At 42.4% G+C, this 22657-nt stretch overlaps 1 protein-coding gene across 3 annotated transcripts in view; it reads left to right on the forward strand.

Annotated features, from left to right (window-relative positions):
- Positions 1-22657, forward strand: part of sh3pxd2aa (SH3 and PX domains 2Aa) — a 322784-nt gene that overhangs the window by 177188 nt on the left and 122939 nt on the right. For 2 of the 3 annotated variants that reach the window (XM_043712866.2, XM_087998826.1), the window contains exon 6: positions 1121-1149. In XM_043712866.2, coding sequence (XP_043568801.2) covers positions 1121-1149 — 29 coding nt within the window. Of the gene's footprint in view, positions 1-1002; positions 1150-22657 lie in introns of those variants that run through there. The other variant, XM_087998827.1, reaches the window with a different exon arrangement.

Below are 22657 nucleotides of genomic sequence, written 5' to 3' on the forward strand. Positions count from 1 at the left end.
GAATCATTGAATTTATTCAAGGTTGAATTGGATTGATTTTTGATCGATAATGGAGTCATTGGTTGTGGGTATCTGGGAGACCAGGTAACTTTCTTTTTATCCACCAACAAAAAAGGGAAATGAGGAATTGAAATGTATGTGTGTGCCATTTTGGTAAGTGCTATTTAGTAATCTGGGACATAACTGGAGAGTGGCATTCTGTGAGGAGACTTGTGTCTCCAATGACGATTGTTGAATGCCTGAGCATTCATTTAGATACTGAATAGAACCTTGTCTTTATACTTACCACATACTGGGAACAGAGAGCTGCTTTCTGACTGGAGCAAGAAAATAATCAGAGGTCAGTGCCACAACAAGACTTTAGCTTTGGGCCATGAAATTCTGGAATCAGGCAGCCTGGGGTTCTATAACAATGAGATCCATTCTCTTTGTTGGTAGTTGCACAAAAATGTTCAAGTACATCATAATTAACCAATTTATATAAAGAGTAGTGCAGATAGTTGAAAGATTACTTGTTCTGTATTTAGAATTTGTATTGATGTCTTGGATTTTTTCTCTGAGCTTTCACTCGCATTTATTTCAGCCCTTGTCATCAGGGAGAAATGGGAATTCATTTCTTTGCCCGACACTCTTTAACTCTGATAACAGATTTCACCTCTGAGTGATCCTGCCCAGTGACTGGAATATAAAACCTAATTCTTTGCTGTATTCTGCTATAACACAAATACAAGATTATTTAACGTGTCTCCTCAAAGGCTGAAGATTTTTAGCACTGAATTTCACTGAACATTTATTCTTGAAGCCCACAAAATATTTGTATGTAATTTGTTACTGGAAGAAATGCATATTTAGTGAAAATAGCAAATGCGAGCCCCTTTAAGTAGTAGATGGTATGATCTCAAAGCAAATCACATGATTCTGCATTCTCTGTTGGAGCAGTCGAGCTATTTTTCCTCTTGCTCACTGGCTCTGAATGTGCTGTAGTCAGGCTTTCCTCAGTCTCGCCTTGTTTTTAAATGATGAACGAGAAAAAGTGGGGTGAGCTGCAGGTGCAATCTCAGGTCTCACCTCCTTCAGACACATCACTAATCATGTCTCTGTGCTGCTGTTTGTTTTACAGGGAATGTGGAGGGATAAGGAAGAAATCAGGTAAGCAGTGTTTTCCTAATTATAATACATGTACAGCAGAAATTTATCCATTAAAAGCAATGATACTCAAGATGAATATCCAAAGGAAGCAGCCAATAATGATTGCAGAAAGCCAATGTCCCAGTCAGAAGCTGAGTCCTAAACAGGTGGCAGCACCAGCAGGTGATTGTAAAACTCAAATTTAAAGCCACACACAAAGCTGGACAAAATATTTTTAATGTGTGGTAGCTGGGTAACTAGGAAAGATATTGTATGTGTGGATAGTGATTGAAAAATAATCTTCATATATATGCCTTTTATGAAATATACAAAATGAGATGCAGCAGCATTCCCCTCCCTGAGCTTTATTATAAGTGTGCCATCAAGCCAAATCGTTAATTGCCTCCTTTTTTTATTCTCCAGAATTGACCAGAGTTGAATATTACATCAATGTAATTGTACCAGAAACTGTTCCAGAAGTGCACTGCTCCTTTGGAAGCTTGTCACTAAGATTGGACTGAGTTTGGCCTGCGATTGCATTATATTCCTTTTTGCCCATTTTTGAATCTCATGAGCTGCAACTAATGCTCGTCATTGAGATTTAAGAAAGGCAGTATTAAATTTCTGCATAACTTTGTGACTGTGAGCTTAGGAAACCAAGTCTCCTGTACGTAATTTCATTGGTGAACACTTAGCCTCTCTTTGATTCTTGTTGGCTTTGCTTTAGCTAAACTGACCTATTTTCTCCTCATCAAACCTATCATTAGCACCTATTTTACATCTCAATCTAATCTTTACCACATTGCCTTTTGCTCTGGGCACCCTCAACATCTGTTCTCCTTTTCTTTGTCAACAGCATCAAAACCATCATTTTCTAATCCCTTTCAGTTCAGAAAAATAATCTTTGGAATTGTATTCTGAATGGTGACAGCACCCACTTGATTTGCATACTTCAAGTCACTTTCTGCAAAATAGTAATAAGGGCCTCAGTCATATACTGTTCCATTGATGTGTGTATTCATCAATTTTAATTATTATTCTCGAACCATGCAGTCAGTTGTTTAACAGCAATCCCTCGCATTGCAGAGTTTCAGGTACAACTCCCACCAATCTGTGGTTTCTGTGATGGGTGGTGGGTGAGTGTTGTCAACAGTATGCCACTTCTGTCTTGCTCTTTCCCATTTCCCACTTACTTATGATTAAAATTTTAAGAGCCATGATGCAAGCAGGGAACACTTAAGTCATGAGATCTGCTGCTGGCTGACAATGCTGTGGCTACAGAGGGGGTTTTAATTGAAGCTCCTAGCTAAACATGGGAGCTCTCAATTGGAACAAAAGCTTTACTATGCAACTCCACACCAAAGCAGACAGCACGAAGGTGGAACTGATGTTTGTCAAAATTATATTTCCTACTGTTTCACGTGACATTGATATATTTTATTCATGTATTTTCTCTTTTTTTTGTCTCTGGCTTTGTCAGAGAGCTTAATGGTGCCCAGTGTTGTACTCATCACTCTGTGGACATAGCTGAACTTGCCAGCTTAGCTGGTCCTCTGTTCTATATATTGTAAAGGACATTGTCAAAGCTCAGTTGCAGTGGGGATTGATTGAAACCTAAACAAATAAGTAAATAAAATAAACTCAGCGAGTTTGGGAGTATCTGTGGAGAGAGTAAAATTAAAGTTTGAATCTGATATGACCATGTGTTGTTGGTGAACTCATTATTCTTTGAGGGCTGTGCCAGTCAACTCTGAGGTGGACACACATGTAGACAACATTGACAACGCTTTTTAGACCTCCTCATTGTCTTACCTTGATTGGCTAATCCCACTATTCTTTCCCATCATACCTAAGAGATTAGGTTTTCAGGTCCTTCCCATTTCATTGCTCCTGACCCCTGACCTGACTCTTTGTCCTCCCCAGAATCCTTTTCCATTCTTCCATGTCCCTGAACCAACTCCATACACAACCCTATAGTCCTTACCATTCACTCACCCTTGATGGTTCTAAACCTTTATGCAAGCTCCCAATCTTCTGCCTTATCTTCTTAGTGCAAATTGTTCCTGTGACTACAGTTGGTCACTCTCCCACAATGTAATGACAAAGTGATTCACTCCTGGTGCTTTACCTGTGATTATAGATATAGTCACTGTCCTCAAGCTGTATTTGCAGACACAGCCACTTTCACAGTGTGTTTACAGAATGACTATCCTGGCTGTATTTCTTGCAATTAGATGCTGTTACAGAAACCAAACTGTATTTACAGAGACAGTCATCTCTCTGCCTGTATTTTCTAAATTACAGACACAATCACTCTTCACAAACTGTCTTTTTGTGATCACACAAATGCTATTCATTAGTGTTTGCTCTGGTTTCAAGTACAAGTTCGTCTCTTAATTTTTGGTATTCCACTGTTGGTACAGTATGTATTTCAATCTATTCTTATTTTCTGTTCACCGTACAGCTCATAACTATTGCACACTCAGTATTAAACAGGCTCAGTATATTCAATATATAATTAATGCCAACTAAAAACAAACCCAGTTGAATGACTTCTTTCAAAACATGTCTGAATTGCTCACAATGTTTAAATTAAGGACTCAGCGACAGAAACGTGGATACGTGGATAGAAGAGGGACAGGAATGGTTGTTGGAGGTTCCTGGTTACAGATGTTTCAGTAAGATTAGGGAGGGTGGTAAAAAAGGAGGGGGTGTGGCATTGCTAATTAGAAATGGTATAACGGCTGCAGAAAGGCAGTTCGAGGAGGAGCAGGAAAGGAGCAGTCACCTTTTTGGGTGTTTACTATAGGCACCCCAATAGCAGCAGAGATGTGGAGAAACAGATTGGGAAACAGATTTTGGAAAGGTGCAGAAGCCACAGGGTCGTAGTCATGGGCGATTTCAACTTCCCAAATATTGATTGGAAGCTCTTTAGATCAAGTAGATTGGATGGGACGGTGTTGGTGCAGTGTGTCCAGGAAGCTTTTCTAACTCAGTATGTAGATTGTCCTACCAGAGGGGAGGCCATATTGGATTTGGTACTTGGTAACGAACCGGGACAAGTGATGGGCTTGTTAGTGGGTGAACATTTTGGTGATGGTGACCACAATTCTGTGACTTTCACCTTGGTTATGGAGGGAGATAGGTGCGTGCAACAGGGTAGGTTTTACAATTGGGGGAAGGGTAAATACGATGCTGTAAGACAGGATCTGAGGAGCATAAGTTGGGAGCATAGACTGTCAGGGTAGGATGTCGTGGAAATGTGGAACTTTTTCAAGGAACAGATACAACGTGTCCTTGATATGTATGTACCTGTCAGGCAGGAAAGAGATGGTCGTGTGAGGGAACCTTGGTTGACGAGGGAGGTTGAATGTCTTGTAAAGAGGAAGAAGGAGGCTTACATAAGGTTGAGGAAACAAGGTTCAGACAGTGCGTTGGAGGGATACAGGATAGCTAGAAGGGAGCTGAAGAAAGGGATTAGGAGAGCTAAGAGAGGGCATGAAAAATCTTTGGCGGGTATGATCAAGGATAACCCCAAGGCATTTTATGCGTATGTGAGAAACATGAGAATGACGAGAACGAGGGTAGATCCGATCAAGGACAGTAGTGGGAGACTGTGTATTGAGTTGGAAGAGATAGAAGAGGTCTTGAATGAGTACTTTTCTTCAGTATTTACGAATGAGAGGGACCGTATTGTTGAAGAGGAGATTGTGAAACGGACTGGTAAGCTAGAAGAGATACTTGTTAGGAAGGAAGATGTGTTGGACATTTTGAAAAACTTGAGGATAGACAAGTCCCCCGGGCCTGACATGATATATCCTAGGACTATGTGGGAAGCAAGAGAGGAAATTGCAGAGCCGTTGGCAATGATCTTTTCGTCTTCACTGTCAACGGGGGTGGTACCAGGGGACTGGAGAGTGGCGAATGTTGTGCCTGTGTTCAAAAAAGGGAATAGGGATAACCCCGGGAATTACAGGCCAGTTAGTCTTACTTCGGTGGTAGGCAAAGTAATGGAAAGGGTACTGAGGGATAGGATTTATGAGTATCTGGAAAGACACTGCTTGATTCGGGACAGCTAGCACGGATATGTGAGGGGTAGGTCTTGCCTTACAAGTCTTACTGAATTCTTTGAGGAGGTGGACCAAGCATGTGGAAGAGGGTAGAGCAGTGGATGTAGTGTACATGGATTTTAGTAAGGCATTTGATAAGGTTCCCCATGGTAGGCTCATGCAGAAAGTCAGAAGGCATGGGATAGAGGGAAATTTGGCCAGTTGGATAGAAAACTGTCTAATCGGTCGAAGTCAGAGAATGGTGGTAGATGGTAAATATTCAGCCTGGAGCCCAGTTACAAATGGTGTTCCGCAGGGATCAATTCTGGGTCCTCTGCTGTTTGTAATTTTTATTAATGACTTGGAAGAGGGAGTCGAAGGGTGGGTCAGTAAATTTGCAGATGATATGAAGATTGGTGGAGTTGTGGATAGTGAGGAGGGCTGTTGTTGGCTGCAAAGGGACTTAGATATGATGCAGAGTTGGGCTGAGGAGTGGCAGATGGAGTTCAATCCTGTCAAGTATGAGGTTGTCCATTTTGGAAGGACAAATAAGAATGCGGAATACAGGGTTAACGGTAGGGTTCTTAGTAAGGTGGAGGAGCAGAGGGATCATGGGGTCTATGTTCATAGATCTATGAAAGTTGCCACTCAGGTGGATAGAGCTTGTAAGAAGGCCTATGATGTAGTAGCGTTCATTAGCAGAGGGATTGAATTCAAGAGTCGTGAAGTGATGTTGCAGCTGTACAGGACCTTGGTTAGGCCACATTTGGAGTACTGTGTGCAGTTCTGGTCGCCTCACTTTAGGAAAGATGTGGAAGTTTTGGAGAGGGTGCAGAGAAGATTTACCAGGATGTTGCCTGGAATGGAGAATAGGTCGTATGAGGATAGGTTGAGAGTGCTAGGCCTTTTCTCATTGGAACGGCGAAGAATGAGGGGTGACTTGATAGAGGTTTATAAGATGATCAGAGGAATAGATAGAGTAGACAGTCAGAAACTTTTTCCCCAGGTAGAACAGAGTGTTACAAGGGGACATAAATTTAAGGTGAAGGGTGGAAGGCATAGGGGGGATGTCAGGGGTAGGTTCTTTACCCAGAGAGTGGTGGGGGCATGGAATGCGCTGCCTGTGGGAGTGGCAGAGTCAGAATCATTGGTGACCTTTAAGCGGCAATTGGATAGGTACATGGATGGGTGCTTAAGCTAGGACAAATGTTCGGCACAACATCGTGGGCCGAAGGGCCTGTTCTGTGCTGTATTGTTCTATGTTCTATGACAGCTAGTAGTGCCATGATCGCATTGTCAATTGAGTGAAATTTAAAGTAGGAATTGCAGCTGAACAGTTTAAATCACAGGATAGGAGCGCAATGAAATATAGGTAAATATTAAGAAATTTGTAGCAGTGTATTTAGATTAGATTCCCTACAGTGTAGAAACAGGTCCTTCAGCCCAACAAGTCCACACCTACCCTCCGAAGAGTAACCCACCTAGACCCATTTCCCTCTGACTAATGCACCACTATGGGCAATTTAGCATGGTCAATTCACCTGGCCTGCACATCTTTGGACTGTGTGAGGAAACCGGAGCACCTGGAGAAAACCCACGCAGAAACAGGGAGAATGTGCAAACTCAACATAGACAGATGTCCGAGGCTGGAATCGAACCTGGGACTCTGGTACTGTGAGGCAGCAGTGCTAACTACTGAGCCACTGTGCCACCCCAAATTTGTAAATTAAGGTCATGATTACTAAATATACAGTGGTACATTTTGATAGAATGGAGAGAATTTTAACGCTCTCTGGAAAATAAGAGTCAGAGGACAGCATCTTTCATTTTAGACCCTAAGCATGATGTGGATGTATTAGAGGTTGACACTTCCATTGCACCTTGGATGGGTTTTCTCGCACAATCACATGCTTTTCAGCTCAATCCGTATGAATGCAGAGGAGTGGTGAATCTTATGGAATGGGTAATCAGGATGTTCTTGGCCCACTGGGATTTTCCAGTGTCAGAGGCTTGGGAGTTATTTTTACAGGGCCCTGGAACTCATTTTTACTTACTGCAAACCTGCAGCATTGTTTGCACCTATGTTGTCTGCTGTCACCCACCCTGGAGATGTCTCAGACCAGTGACTGCCCCAAGGATTAGCAGTGCTTTTTGAAGTTCTGGTCCAGGCCATCTCTAAAAGAAGAGAAATTCTCCTCATCTGGGATGGCAGCAGATAGCACTTCCATCAGAACCAGACCTGCTGGGGTGAGATTGAAGCACATGTCAGTGCCCATATGCTTAATATGAGCATCCAGATTCAATGCAAGAAGACGAACTGTCTTCTGTAATTTTCAAAGGTAAGTGGAATCGTGTTCTCACTGCAAACCCAAACTCAGAGGTGTCTGTCAGTCGATGCCAAATCACAGGTATACCACAGAGGATGATCTATCCATTAGGTTAATGTGAACTGAAAGGCTGTCAACTATTCCCGTTCTATAGGTGTTCTAAAGTTCGCAGACAGTGAGGTTCTACTCACTTGCTGGAGAGGGCTTAGTACCTGCATTGGTATACATGCTCAGAAAGCACTTGTGAATCCATTTCTGTCATACTTATGGAATCCCTACAGTGTGGAAGCAGGCCATTCAGCCCATCGAATCCACACCAAACATTCAAAGAGCATCTGGATCAGTGGTGCTGGAAGAGCACAGCAATTCAGGCAGCATCCGAGGACAGGCAAAATCGACGTTTCGGGCAAAAGCCCTTCATCAGGAATAAAGGCAGAGAGCCTGAAGCGTGGAGAGATAAGCTAGAGGAGGGTGGGGGTGGGAGAGAGTGGCATGGAGTACAATAGGTCAGTGGGGAAGGAGATGAAGGTGATAGGTCAGGGAGGAGAGGGTGGAGTGGATAGGTGGAAAAGGAGCTGGGCAGGTCGGACAAGTCCGGACAGGTCAGGGGATCGAGTTTCTGGAGGTTAGAAGCTAGGATGAGGTGGGGGAAGGGGAAATGAGGAAACTGTTAAAATCCACATTGATGCCCTGGGGTTGAAGTGTTCCGAGGCGGAAGATGAGGCGTTCTTCCTCCAGGCGTCTGGTGGTGAGGGAGCGGCGGTGGAGGAGGCCCAGCACCTCCATATCCTCGGCAGAGTGGGAGGGGGAGTTGAAATGTTGAGCCACTGGGCGATGTGGTTGATTGGTGCGGGTGTCTCGGAGATGTTCCCTAAAGCGCTCTGCTAGGAGGCGTCCAGTCTCCCCAATGTAGAGGAGACCGCATCGGGAGCAACGGATACAATAGATGATATTAGTGGATGTGCAGGTAAAACTTTGATGGATGTGGAAAGCTCCTTTGGGGCCTTGGATGGAGGTGAGGGAGGAGGTGTGGGCGCAGGTTTTACAGTTCCTGCGGTGGCAGGGGAAAGTGCCAGGATGGGAGGGTGGGTCGTAGGGGGGCGTGGACCTGACCAGGTAGTCACGGAGGGAACGGTCTTTGCGGAAGGCGGAGAGGGGTGGGGAGGGAAATATATCCCTGGTGGTGGGGTCTGTTTGGAGGTGGCGGAAATGTCGGCGGATGATTTGGTTTATGCGAAGGTTGGTAGGGTGGAAGGTGAGCACCAGGGGCGTTCTGTCCTTGTTGCGGTTGGAGGGGTTGGGTCTGAGGGCGGAGGTGCGGGATGTGGATGAGATGCGTTGGAGGGCATCTTTAACCCGAGAGCATCCCACCCAGATCCTTTCCCGACCCAGATCCATTCCTGACCCTATCCTATCCCTCTAACCCTGCATTTCCTGTGGCTAACTCACCTAGCCTGTACATCCCTGGATACTATGGGCAATTTAGCATGGCTAATCCATCTAACCTGCATATCTTTGGATTGTGGGAGAAACTGGAGCACCTTGAGGAAACCAACACAGACACAGGAAGAACGTGCAAACTTCACATGGATAGTTGCCCGGGATGGCATCAAACCTGGGTCCTTGGTGCTGTGAGGCTGCAGTGCTAACCACTGAGCCACTGTGCAACCTTAATCCTGTTTATTTGCTTGCAGAATAAGATTCCCAAGGCCCAGACCAGGAGAGGGGTTTCAGATCTGCGAATCCTAATCCTATATGAAGAGCAGGCCATAGACCTGGTACAGGAAGGCCATGACTGTTCCTTCACTGATGGGGAGACAGGAGTATCACAAGAAGCCTGATGTCTTTTGTTGTAAGATATACAAGAAGTGCCAGGCATTGGCCAGACTGTGCTTCTTCACCAACTAATTCTTTATCTACTCCACTCCAGGTATTTGCAGCCACCAGGAAAGGAAGAAGCACAAAAGACCTTCTTAGCAGCAGTAGCATCATTATCTCCAAGAATGATGTTCTAACACCTCAAAGTAGGCACCAACACAATGTTTACCTTCTCTATCCATCAACATATGGACATTCACTTCAGTGGATCCACTGGAGTAGGCTTGAGGCATTATCTATGGAGCACATCACTAATACAGGTCCATAACTGGTGGAAGTAGCAACACCTAAGATCTCTGACACTCTGCAGGAGACAAGACAACCTGCTGAGCCCAGTGATAGGAAGGGAAATATCAGGCAGTGATGCCAAAGGCTCTCATTAAACTGAAGCAAAGGAAGCCCATCAAGTTCTGTCAACTGTTATGCTTCTGGCATGCGGGTGCTTGGCTACCTCCATGGAAAGAGTGGTGGTTTCCTTCAAAAGCCAGGTGCAGCATCACTCAACTGCTGCCGGATTTATGTTTAAACCTGGAACTAATTTATATACCTATGTGTGCTCAGCATCATTAGCAAAGTGAGAGAGGGATGACGCATCTCAAACTCATTCTAGGTGCCCTTTCATCTCAAGGAGACAAGGAAATGCCAACAGGCTGTAATGCAAATGTAACCAGTTGCCCCTTGCACCTGCACAAAAACCTGAAAAGCTGATTGTCCTGGCTACCTGACTCACCTCATCCAAATGAAAGTGTATAACTTCGTGAACTTTAATGAAAAATAAACAGTTACTTTGCAGATACATTTATGAGTGGCTAACTACGAAATTCCTCACGAGTCTGCGGCGGCTCCCTGAAACAATCCACTTACATAAAAGTTAGGGTCATTTCTTACCTTCTTGGTGACTGGCATGGGATTGTATCCCAGTTCTTGTGGATACATCGAATCATCCAGCAGCTGACTGATGTAAGATGCAGCATCCCAGGAATCTTGTGATGCCCTCAGCATTGCCTGTCTTTAATTTGCCTCTGGCTGCTTGCTCTGGGAAGTGCTCCTCCATGCTGGATTTCAGCCTATGATTGCTAATGCTTCTGCTTTGGAACTGGTTCCTCCTTAGCTGCAAGTTGAGCAGAAAAATAACATTGCTGGTAGGTATCATTGTGTTGTCAGTTTCAGGCGATCTGTTAAGATAGTAATTTGCAATGTTCCTCACCTGGCCTCCAAATGTTATGATGAGAAGACAGGAAAGTGAAGATAAGTGATTTCAAATCAGATCATTGATTTGTGGAGCAGACTCAATGGTCTGAAGGCCTACTACTGCTGCTATGTCATATGGTTTTAAACGTGGGATTCAGCCCATTGTTCAGCTTTTCTTTCTTTTCAAATCTCTTCCTCTCTATGCCCACCACCAATTTTAATAGCTCCAGTTTCCTTACCCTTTTCATCACAGATAACCAATCCCTCAACACCTGTTTTTGTTAAGAGGAAAGCCTGTGATTTCTGCTTCTTCCCTGAGGTGAGGGAAAAACAGGCCAAACAGCCCTGACTAACACCACCTTCCTCTGCTTTGCTGAACTGAATACATTGAACAATTTCTTTGTTAAGTAAGCTGAATGATTTTCTCCTGCTCTTGATTCATATGTTTGTATTTAATATAAATTACACCTGGCATAGTAGAATTTGAATCTGTGTCCCCAGAATATTTGTCACTATGCCACTGATCTCCAATTAGAAAAATATTGATGCCAACGATTATGTATTACTTTATTATCAGGTATAGTCTACAAAACAATATATTTTATTAAATGTTGTAAATCATTCATTAGGCCTTAGCTATAATATTATCGCCACTCTTTATGAAGACTGTCAAGATCTTTGACAGGATGTAGAGAAAGTTTAGTGTCACAGTTGTGTGGAAAGATTGAATAATCTAGGGCAAAGAAAAGGGGAGATTTATTGAGATAATATAGTTATTTTGCTGTTGTATTGTTAATAGTAAAGGCTAATACTCTGATACCTCCCCTAACCGTTAAATATATACAACTGCCCAGACTGAAATGTTTACCTCCATTCCTTCTTTAGAGAAGATGCCAATAGTCTGCTTTGTGTTTCTTTCGCTATGTTGTTTGTCCTCCTCTCTCTATTCACACTCTTTTCCATGTTCTCTTTTCTGAGTAGTATGGCAGTGATCTAAAACAAGGCTAGGGTGTTGAGCACACAACCCTGTACTCTGGAATGGTGAATGTCCACCCTTTCTCTTATATACACTGACTGCTAGGTTATTACTTTGCCCATTTTGCCTAATTTTTTCCATTTCCTGGTTTTCAATAATGTACTTATTCAAAACTTAAGTTTGTTCCAAGACCAGTGTGCAATCTGACAAAGATTTTATATACATGCATTTGACAGGGGTTTGGTCCAAAAGTATCATAATTACAAACACATTAGGTTGGCCTTAGCGAAGCTTTTTTTTAATTTCCTACACAAATCTGAGCTCAGTTTCTGAAGTATATTATTTGCGTGGCCCTCATTTTATACACAAAGTCCTGCACTTAACTTTAAATCAGCTTAAATCTAATTGGAGCTAAGTGTATTGAAACAGAGTTCAAATTAATTAATTATTTAATGACTTCTATTTAGGACCATAATTAAAATTTTGCTAAAGTTCTCATTAAATCCTGTGGAACAGAGGATGTAGCAGTAACAATGATGCAAGATGAGAATCTGAATTCACCTGAGTTTGAGACAGGGAAAAGAAGACTCTAGCTGTAGTAAGAAAGGTTTAAATTGTTATAACATTTGACGTAAGATGAATAATTATGCCTGATTCCTTGATTTGCACATCTTGATTAAGCATTTTCCAGAAATAGGATGGTAACTTCAGCCATCCTCTGAGCCCACCCTTAGCAGCTGCACAGTTAAAATGCATTGTACAGTATGAATACAAAATCTAAGAGAGAGGCAAAAGTAAACATTGGACTACTGGAAGATGAAGCTGGAGAAATATTAATTGAGAACAAAGAAATGGCAGAGGAACTGAATAGGTACTTTGCATCAGTCTTCACAGTGGAAGACATCAGTAGCATATGAGAACTTCAGTAGAGTCAGGAGGCAGAGGGGAGTGTTGTAGCAATTAGCAAGGACAAGGTGCTGAGGAAGCTGAAAGGTCTGAAGGTGAGTAAATTACCTGGACCAGATGAACTAAACCCCAGGCTTCTGAAGGAAATGCCTGCGGAGATTATGGAGGCATTAGTTGTGATCTTTCAGGAATCACTAGAATCAGGGAGGATCCCAGAGGACTGGAAAATGACTAATGTTAAGACCCCTGTTTAAGAAGGAAGAGAGGCAGAAGATGGGAAATTATAGGCTGGTAGCCTATCCTTGGCCACTGGTAAGATTCTGGAGTCCACTATTAAGAATGAGATCGCGGAGTACTTGGAAATGCATTGTAAAATAGGGCTGAGTCAGCATAGCTCCATCAAGGGTGGTCATGCCTGAAATATATGTTAGAATTCTTTTGACGAGGTAATGAGCAAGTTAGAAAAAGCAGAGCCGGTGGATGTGATCTATTTGGATTTCCAGATGGCCTTTCACAAGATGCCACACAGAAGTCTATTAAATAAAAGCTCATGGTGTTAGGGGTGAGGTACTGGCATGGATAGAGGACTGGCTGACTGGCAGAAGGCAGACAATGGGGACAGAAGGCAGACAATGGGGATAAAGGGGTCCTTTTCAGGATAGCAGCTGGTGACTTGTGAGGTTCCACAGGGGTCAGTGTTAGGACCACAACTACTAACATTATATATAAATGATCTGGACGATGGAATTGAGAGTATTGTTGCTACGTTTGCAGATGTCACAAAGATAGGTAGAAGGACAGGTAGCGTTGAGGTACAGAGGCTGCAGAAGGACTTGACAGGTTGGGAGCGTGAGCAAAGAAATAACAGATGGAATACAATGTGGAAAAGCATGAGGTTATTCAGTTTGGTCGGAAGAACTGAGGCATAGACTATTTTCTATATGGAGAAAAGCTTTGGAAATCTGAAGAACAAAGGGACTTCGGATTCCCAGTCCAGTTCTCATAAGGTTAACTTGCAGATTCAATTGGCAGTTAGGAAGGCAAATGTAATGTTAGCTTTCGTATTGAGAGGGTGAGAATATAAGAGCAATGATGTAATGTTGAGGCTGTATAATACTCTGGTCAGATTCCATTTGGAAAAATGTGAGCAGTTTTGAGCCCCATAATCTAAGGAATGATGTGTTGTCGTTGGAGGAGATCCTGAGGAGGTTCACAAGAATGATACCAAGGATGAAGGGCTTATCATATGTGGACTTTGAGTCTGTATTCGATGGTTGAAGGGGGGATCTAATTGAAACTTACAGAATACTGAAAGACCTGAATAGAGTGGAAATGCAGAAGATGCTTCCATCAGTAGGAGAGACTAGGACCTGAGGGCACAGCGTCAGAGTGAAGGGACAACCCTTTAGAACTGAGATAAGGAACACTTTCTTCAGCCAGAGGATAGTGAATCTATGGAACTCATTGCCACAGAACACTGTAGAGGCCAATTCACTGAGTGTATTTAAAATGTAATTGGTAAGAGCATCAAAGTTACAAGAGGAAGACAGGAGAATAGGGTTGAAAAACACATCAGCCATGATGGAATGGAAAACAGAGTCACTCTCATTCCATCCCTTCACTGTTCCATCCTCAGTGGAAACAGAACACTATTTTTTTTTTTCTAGACCTTCTCTGTAGATGTGTCTTCAGTGCTTGCTACAATAACCAGCTTTAGCCATTGCTCGCAGTTGTACTGCTTGGCCTGCTAAGCTGCCAAGCCCTCTTGAAGGCAGTCTTTTTGCCTTTAAAGACACATAACCCTTGATGGTGCACAATAAACTGCCTGATTAGCTTGCTTAGTTATGCTGGAGCTTTCAGATGTGGCAGTGGGATTAAATACAACCTGCCACATTTCTCCAATAACCAGTCATCAAAATATCGAGATATGCTGTATGAAAATCATGTAAAACTTTACTAAGAAGCATTTAGGAAAAGTTAGGTAACTGTGATTGGACTTGTTCTAGTTGGCTTCTGTTGAAGTTAATTTTACTTTTATATTTTTAAGTCTACTTTTCCCTGTGTATAATTGGCTTTGATGAGCTTTATGTTACTGTATATTTTCTGTTTCCGGTAGTTGGCATTGTTATTCTGATTTCTGTTGGTGTTTAAGTCATAACAAGTAGAAAGATGAGGAATGGTGTTCTTTGAAGGCTTTTAAACCACATACATCATTGAAATAATTGAGCAGGAATTTTTGTGGAGGCAACGGATTTGAATGCAGTGACATCTGAGACAGGTCCATTTGCTTGGTAGAAGTGGACCTTAACATAACCTGATGATTTTGTGCAATCTCAACATGTCAGGAAATAACTTCCACTTCAGGAAGCCTGCAGTCTGTGAATACATCAGACAAGTAACAGCCATAGAGATGTACAGCACAGAAACAGACGCTTCAGTCCAATTCGTTCATGCTGACCAGATATCCTAACCCAATCTAGTCCCATTTGCCAGCACTTGGCCCATATCCCACTAAACCCTTCCTTTTCATCTACTCATCCAGATACCTTTTAATTGTTGAAAATGTGTTGCTGGAAAAGCGCAGCAGGTCAGGCAGCATCCAGGGAACAGGAGAATCGACGTTTCGGGCATAAGCCCTTCTTCAGGAATGAGGAAAGTTTGTCCAGCAGGCTAAGATAAAAGGTAGGGAGGAGGGACTGGGGGAGGGGCGTCGGAAATGTGATAGGTGGAAAGAGGTCAAGGTGAGGGTGATAGGTCAGACTGGGGTGGGGGCGGAGAGGTCGGGAAGAAGATTGTAGGTTAGGAAGGCGGTGCTGAATTCGATGGATTTGACTGAGACAGGGTGGGGGGAGGGGAAATGAGGAAACTGGTGAAATCCGAGTTCATCCCTTGTAGTTGGAGGGTTCCTAGGCGGAAGATAAGGCGTTCTTCCTCCAACCGTCGTTTTGTTGTGGTCTGACGATGGAGGAGTCCAAAGACCTGCATATCCTTGGTGGAGTGGGAGGGGGAATTGAAATGTTGAGCCACCGGGTGGTTGGGTTGGTTGGTTCGGGTGTCCCAGAGGTGTTCTCTGAAACGCTCCGCAAGTAGCCGGCCTGTCTCCCCAGTATAGAGGAGGCCACATCGGGTGCAGAGGATGCAATAGATAATGTGTGTGGAGGTGCAGGTGAATCTGTGGCGGATATAGAAGTTTCCTTTGGGGCCTTGGAGGGACGTGAGGGGGGGGAGGTGTGGGCGCAAGTCTTGCACCTCCTGCGGTTGCAGGGGAAGGTGCCGGGAGTGGAGGTTGGGTTGGTGGGGGGTGGGGGGTGGGGGGGTTTCCAGCAACACATTTTCAGCTCTGATCTCCAGCATCTGCAGACCTCACTTTCTCCTCAACCTTTTAATTGTTGTAATTGTACTAGTCTCTACCACTTTCTCTGGCCATTTATTCCATACACGTACCACTCTCTGTATGAAAATGTTGCCCCTTTGGTCCTGTTAAAGTCTTTTCCCTCTTACTTTAAATGCATGCCTTCTAGTTTTGGACTGCCCTACCCTGGGGAAAAGACCTTGACTATTCATCCTATCCATGCCCCTCATGATTTTTTAAACTCCTATAAGGTAACCCCTCAGCCTGTGATGCTCCAGGGAAAACAGTCCCGGCCTATTCAGCCTCTCCCTATAGCTCAAATCCTCCAACCCTGGCAATATCCTTGTAAATTGTTTCTGAACCCTTTCAAGTTTCACAACATCTTTCCTTTGATGGGGGACCAGAATTGAATGCAGTATTCCAAAAGTGGTCTAACCAATGTCCTCCACAGCTACAACATGACCTCCTAACTCCTATGCTCAATGACTGACCAATAAAGGAAAGCATACCAAATGCCTTCTTGTACTGCCTGTCTACCCGTGACTCCCTAACATTACAAAGTCACAATACTTTCTTCAAGGGATGCATCATTTGAATAGGTTACACATTTTCTAGTATTTGCTGGGGTGGATGGTGTGACGTTCTCCTTAGTACAAAGTGTTACACATACACTGGGATGGGCATCAAATCTTAAATTTCACCAATACAGAGATATGATGAACCTTCACTGCACAACCTCTGTTATAAATATATGTTTCCTTGAATATGGAGACCAAAACTGAACACAGTATTCCAAGTGTGGTTTTACAAAGGACTTGTACGGCTGTTGTAAGACATCTTTGCTCCTATACTTAAACCGTCTTGCAATGAATGCCAACAAAGCATTTGCCTCCTTCGTTGCTTGTTGCACCTGCAGGCTTGATTTTGGTGATGGGTGAAGAACAGCCCTTTGTACATTAATATTTCCCAATCTGTCATCATTTAATTTTGGGCGGCACGGTGGCACAGTGGTTAGCACTGCTGCCTCACAGCGCCAGAGACCCGGGTTCAATTCCCGCCTCAGGCGACTGACTGTGTGGAGTTTGCACGTTCTCCCCGTGTCTGCGTGGGTTTCCTCCGGGTGCTCCGGTTTCCTCCCACAGTCCAAAAAGATGTGCAGGTCAGGTCAATTGGCCATGCTAAATTGCCCGTAGTGTTAGGTAAGGCGTAAATGTAGGGGAATGGGTCTGGGTGGGTTGCGCTTCGGCGGGGCAATGTGGACTTGTGGGGCCGAAGGGCCTGTTTCCATACTGTAAACAATCTAATCTAATCTAATCTAATTAATAAACAATACAGAAATTGCTGGAAAAACTCAACAGGTGTGGTAGCATCTGTAGAGATAAATCAGAGTTAACGTTTCAGATCTGGTGACCTTTCTTCAGAATTCTGACTTCTCTCCACAAATGCTCCCAGTTTTTCCAGTAATTTCTGTTTTTGTTTTTGTTTCTGATTTCCAGTCTCCACAGTTCTTCTGGCTTCTCATTAAAAAAATATATACTGCAATTCTGTTTTTCCTACCGAAATGGATAATGTTGCAATTATCCCCATTACATTACATCTGCCAGGTACTCACTCACCTTCTCTAAGTTACCTTTGAAGCTGTTTTATCTCCTCCACACCATGCTTAAATCCTTTTAGTTTTTTGTTGTCAACAAATTTGAAAAGATTACATTTTGATCTCATCCATGTAAGTTATTGATATATATTGTGTATAACTGGGAACACAAGCATTGATCTCTGTGGTACTTCAGTTTTCATTCCCTTCCACTTGAAAAAGATCCATTTATTTGTCCTTTTTTTTCTTGTTGGCGAGCTAATTCTCAGTTCATGCCAGTATATTACCATCAATCCCAAGTGCTTTGATTTTGCATAATAACCTTTATTGTGGAACTATTTAAAAACTTGTTGAAAATCCAAATACATCTCATCCACTGGTTTTCTCATATCTATTTTACTAGTTAAACCCTCAGAAAAAACTCCAATAGGTCTGTCAAACGTGATATAGAGTCATAGAGTTATACAGTATGGAAACAGACCCTTCGGTCCAACTTGTTCACGCTGACCAGATATCCTAAACTGATCTAGTCCCATTTGCCATCATTTGGTTCATGTCCCTGTAAACTCTTTGTATTCATGTACTCATCCAAATACCAATTACCTGTTGTAATTGTATCTGCCTCCACTACCGCCTGACAGCTCATTCCATACACGCACCACCCTCTGTGTGAAAAAGCTGTCTCTTAGGTCCCTTTTAACTATTTCCCATCTCACGTTAATAGTATGCCATCTAGTTTTGGACTCCCCTACCCTGAGGAAAAACATTGCTATTCATCCTATCTATGCAGCTCATGATTTTAAAATCCTCTATAAGGTCACACTTCAGCCTCTGACACTCTAGGGAAAAATCCCATTCCATGAATCAGATTGATTTTGGGTAATCCGGTTGGTGTTTTCTAAATGGTTGGTATCCTGTTGTCACAGTTTTAGTTTACAGAAAATGCTGGAATCTATTGCAGATGTTCCTTAGCAGGACCACCAAGCCGTCAGCACCAAAGGCAGTGATGCTGTATTATGTCTACAAGGTCAGCCAATACCACAATAGCCCCTTTTAACAGCAAACCACCTCTCTTCAATTGTTGCTGCTTTAGCAATATTAAGATCCTCAATCAAATAAGAATGCAATTCCAGGCCGTCAATCTGTGCTGCTGTTTACATTTGGAATATTTTTGATTTGTCTTGATTTTGCTTTATTTGCTTTCAAACAGCAGCATTCTGGTTCTTGCTCACGACCAGTCCTTTTGACATTGTGTCACCAACTCTTTGCAGTCATTTAATCTCTCCTGTCTTCCACCTTATCAGGAATCTTCTCTTTTATTACTTTTCCATCCTTCCCCCTTTGCCACTGCTTGGAATCTGTTACATTTCTAACTTTTTCCAGTTCTGGTCATCAATCTAAACTTAGTTAGCTGTTTCTGTCTCTACAGAAACTATCTGACCTGTGAAAAATGGATGGTCTGGTTATTAACTATTTGAATTTAGGAACAATGTTGATGTTGTCACAATTTTGTCACTCTAAAAGCATCTTATTGGCCTTTGACCATTATGATTTGGTGAATACACAGTGAGGCAGATGTTCTTGTCTCTAGGTCATCAGAAACAGGATGTATGATTGAAAATGCACAAACTGCGGCATAATCATGAGAAACTACCTCTGATGGTGAAGAATAAATTTTCAGCGCTTTATGTGCCAACTGTCTTTGCAAGAGCAATGTCCAGTATCTTTTGCACACTACATTTGCATTGCTATTTTCTCAAAAGACCTGAAGAACGCTTCCACATTCTTCTCCTCAAATCTTGATAGGGGCTGTGCAGACTTAAACATTTCCTTACTGGTCATCAAATTTTGTCTCATATTCTTCCATCACAGCCTGCATTGACATTTGATGTCTCCTGCTTCATCTGCCTCTGGTTTGAGCTTATATTTATATTTCCCCATTTTAGTTTTCTCTTGGGCTTCTAATTCCATTTTACGCATTTCCATTTTTGTCTTTTAATTTCCATTTCCTGTTTTCTTAAATTCATCTAATTTTTCTTATTTTGTTCTGCCATCTCTAGTTTATTTAACTCAGATTTAACTGTAACTGAACATAATCCAATTACATTTCACTACTCGAAGTATGCAATCTGTTCTTATATTTCCTCAAAATCCAAGCATAGTGCTAGTATCTCAATTATCTCTGCCTTTTCAGCTCTAACAAATTGTGCTATCTCAAGCCTGCTTGCCAAGTCAATTGCTTTGCAGTTTCTTTTAAGACTACCCAAGACAACTCTGCCACCCACAGGAAATCCTTTGCTTTATCCAGTACTGTGTCTAAGTGCAGTACAGAATATGGTGTTTTCCATCACCTGTATTATTTGTCAAACCACACTCAAAACTTCGTTATCTATTTCCAATTCAATCCCAGCCAATACTCTGTTACGACTCTGGGTTAGCGCATCAGAGTTGTACCAAATGTTAGAAGTTTTTTAAAAAGTATGTGCAGGACCCTCATTTACCTGACTTTCAGACCACAGTTGATAAACACTATGCTCCAAATTTCCATCAAACAAGAATGATTTATTATAAGTAATTAGAATATAGCTACAGGAAAACAGATATAAAGATAAAATACTAAGTAAGCTCCTTGCCCCTACTCAACCCCTCCTTGCAAGCAGACAAACAAACAAGGAACATAGATTATTGATGGAGGTAGAAAAAGTGGGAAATCATTTCAGTGGTCTTTACTTCATGATTCCGATATTGAGAGGATTCTTCTTTGACTGGCCAGACCCATTGTTAATATGGTGACTTTATCTAAGCGCTTCCACTGGTACGTAGGAGTAATTTGGAAAATGTCTCTGATTTATTAATTCATAAGTCACTGCTTACAGCAACAAGTCAGGAAAAGTAACTGGTTTATTCAGATTTAAACTGAGCTTTTGACTGGAGACAACAAGCAGCTTCAGGGCTAGAGAACATCTGAACACCTCTCTCTCTCTCTATCTCCCTTGTTAGCTTGTTTTCAGCTCCAAGCTGCTCAGCCACCCAAGAACCAATCACACAGTTATTCGCAAGTGAAAGACCAGTGACTAGTGAACCCCTTGTTGCCATCAGTATACACCTTTAGCTCCAGATCATCTGTAATCAGATTTCATCACTGTTTGTTCAAACAGTTATTTTTTGCTGCCGTTGATGTCAGGTTACTTGCTTTCAAAACTGAAGCCATGATTTCAAATACTGGCTTTTAAAAGAGTAGTTTTTCATTTCAGTCCCCAGATTTTAAAAACAAAAATGATAAAAATACACAGCTTTACTTTATGATAGATGGATGGTCATTGCTAAGCAATTGAGTATGGTTAGGACTTGTGCAGAAGCCTGAGGAACTCCTGTGGAGATGTCCAGGAGCTGAGCTGATTGACCCCACCAACCACAAGCATCTTTCTTTTTGCTAGGTATGACTACCAACCAGCAAAGAGTTTTCCCCTGATTCTTATTGACTCCAGTTTTGCTACACCTTCTTGATGACATACTTGGTCAAAGGGCACTTACTGTCATCTCGGGTTCAACTGTTTTGTTCATATTTGGAACAATGCTGCAATGAAGTCAGGAGCAGAGTGGCCCTAGTCGAATCTAAATCAGTGAGCAGGTTGATCCTTTGCAAGTTCCACTTGGTAGCACTGTTGAAGACCCCTTCCATCACTTTGCCTTTGATTAATATGCAGTAAATGGCTAAGTTGTGTTTGTCCTGCTTTTTGTGTACAGGACGAACCTGGGCAATTTTACTATTTGTTGGTTAGATAGCACTGCTGTAGCTGTAATGGAACAGCTTTGTCAGGGCATCTGGTTAGTTTTGGAGCACAGCTGTTCAGTATGATTACTGGAATGTTATCAGGGCCCATACTTCTTGCAATATCCAATATCTTCAGCTGTTTCTTGATAGCACATGGAGTGCTATCAAGGTAGAAGAACGGCATCTTTGACGCTGGGGACCTCAGGCAGAAGTGGAGATAGATCAGCTACTTGGCACTTGCAGCTAGAAGATGAATGCAGATATTTTAGCCTTGTCTTTTGCATTGATATGGTGTACTCCCCATCATTGAGGATGGAATATTTATTGAGCCTCCACCTCCGTTTAGTTGTTTAGGTGTGCACCACCATTCCAGATGATAGAACCTAGATTTGATCTAGCAATTGTGAGATTACTTAGCCTTGCTGGTTCCATATTTGGGATGCAAGTAGTCCTGTGGTATAGCTTCACCAGGTTGATGCCTAATATTTAGGTATGTTTGACACTGCTGCTTGTCTGCCCTTCAGCTATGTTCGTTGAACCAGAGTTTACCTCCGAGATTGATGTTAATGGATGAGTGGGAGCTATGTTGGATTATGAGGTGACAGATTGTGGTTGAATACAATTCTGTTGTTTCTGATGGCCTACAGGATGTTATGGATACCCAATTTTGAGTTACTAGAACTATTTGAAATCTGACCCATTTAACATGTTGATATGCCACCTGTCATAATGGAGGGTATTCTCACTATGAAGATGGGACTTTGTCTCTGCAAAGATTGTGTGGTAGTCACTCCTATCAATACTGACATGTATGGATGCATTTGCAAAAGTTAAATAATTGAGGACAAGGTCAAGTATATCTTTCCTTCTTGATTGTTTCTTCTTTACTTGCTGCAAAACAGCTTGCAACTGTGTCATTTAGAATTAGGCCAGTTCAATCAGAAATGGTAATTATGAACTACCCTTCATGATGAACATTGAAGTTCCCCACCAATTCTGTGTCTGTGCCACCCTTAGTATGATTTTGTGAGTATGAACATGTCCAGCTGTTGCTTGTCGAGTCTGGGACAGCTGTTGCAATTTTGGTACAAGTTCCCAGATTTTAGAAAGGAAGACTTTACGTGATGACTGGATTGCGTTTACTGTTGTGATTTCAGCTGCGTAGGTTGATGCCATGTGGACATCCAGCTTCATTCTTGTCTTCATTCTTGTACCACTTTGATACAACTGATTGGCTTACAAGATAATTTCAGATGGCAGTTAATAGTCAACCACGTTGCTATAATCATGTGTAGTTCAGATCAGGTAAGGACAGCAGATGTCCTTCCCTTAAGTTCATTAGTGAACCAGCTGTGTTTGATGATAATTGACAGTGGTTACATGGTTGCTATTAGGCTGGTTTTTAAACCAATTTCGCCATACTGACGTACAATCATAGAGTCATAGAGATATACAGCACGGAAACAGACCCTTTGGCCCAT

Source organism: Chiloscyllium plagiosum, unplaced genomic scaffold (genome assembly GCF_037043375.1).
Source record: "Chiloscyllium plagiosum isolate Xiang-an unplaced genomic scaffold, Cpla_swu_hap1 HiC_scaffold_22, whole genome shotgun sequence".
Taxonomy (NCBI): Eukaryota; Metazoa; Chordata; class Chondrichthyes; order Orectolobiformes; family Hemiscylliidae; genus Chiloscyllium; species Chiloscyllium plagiosum.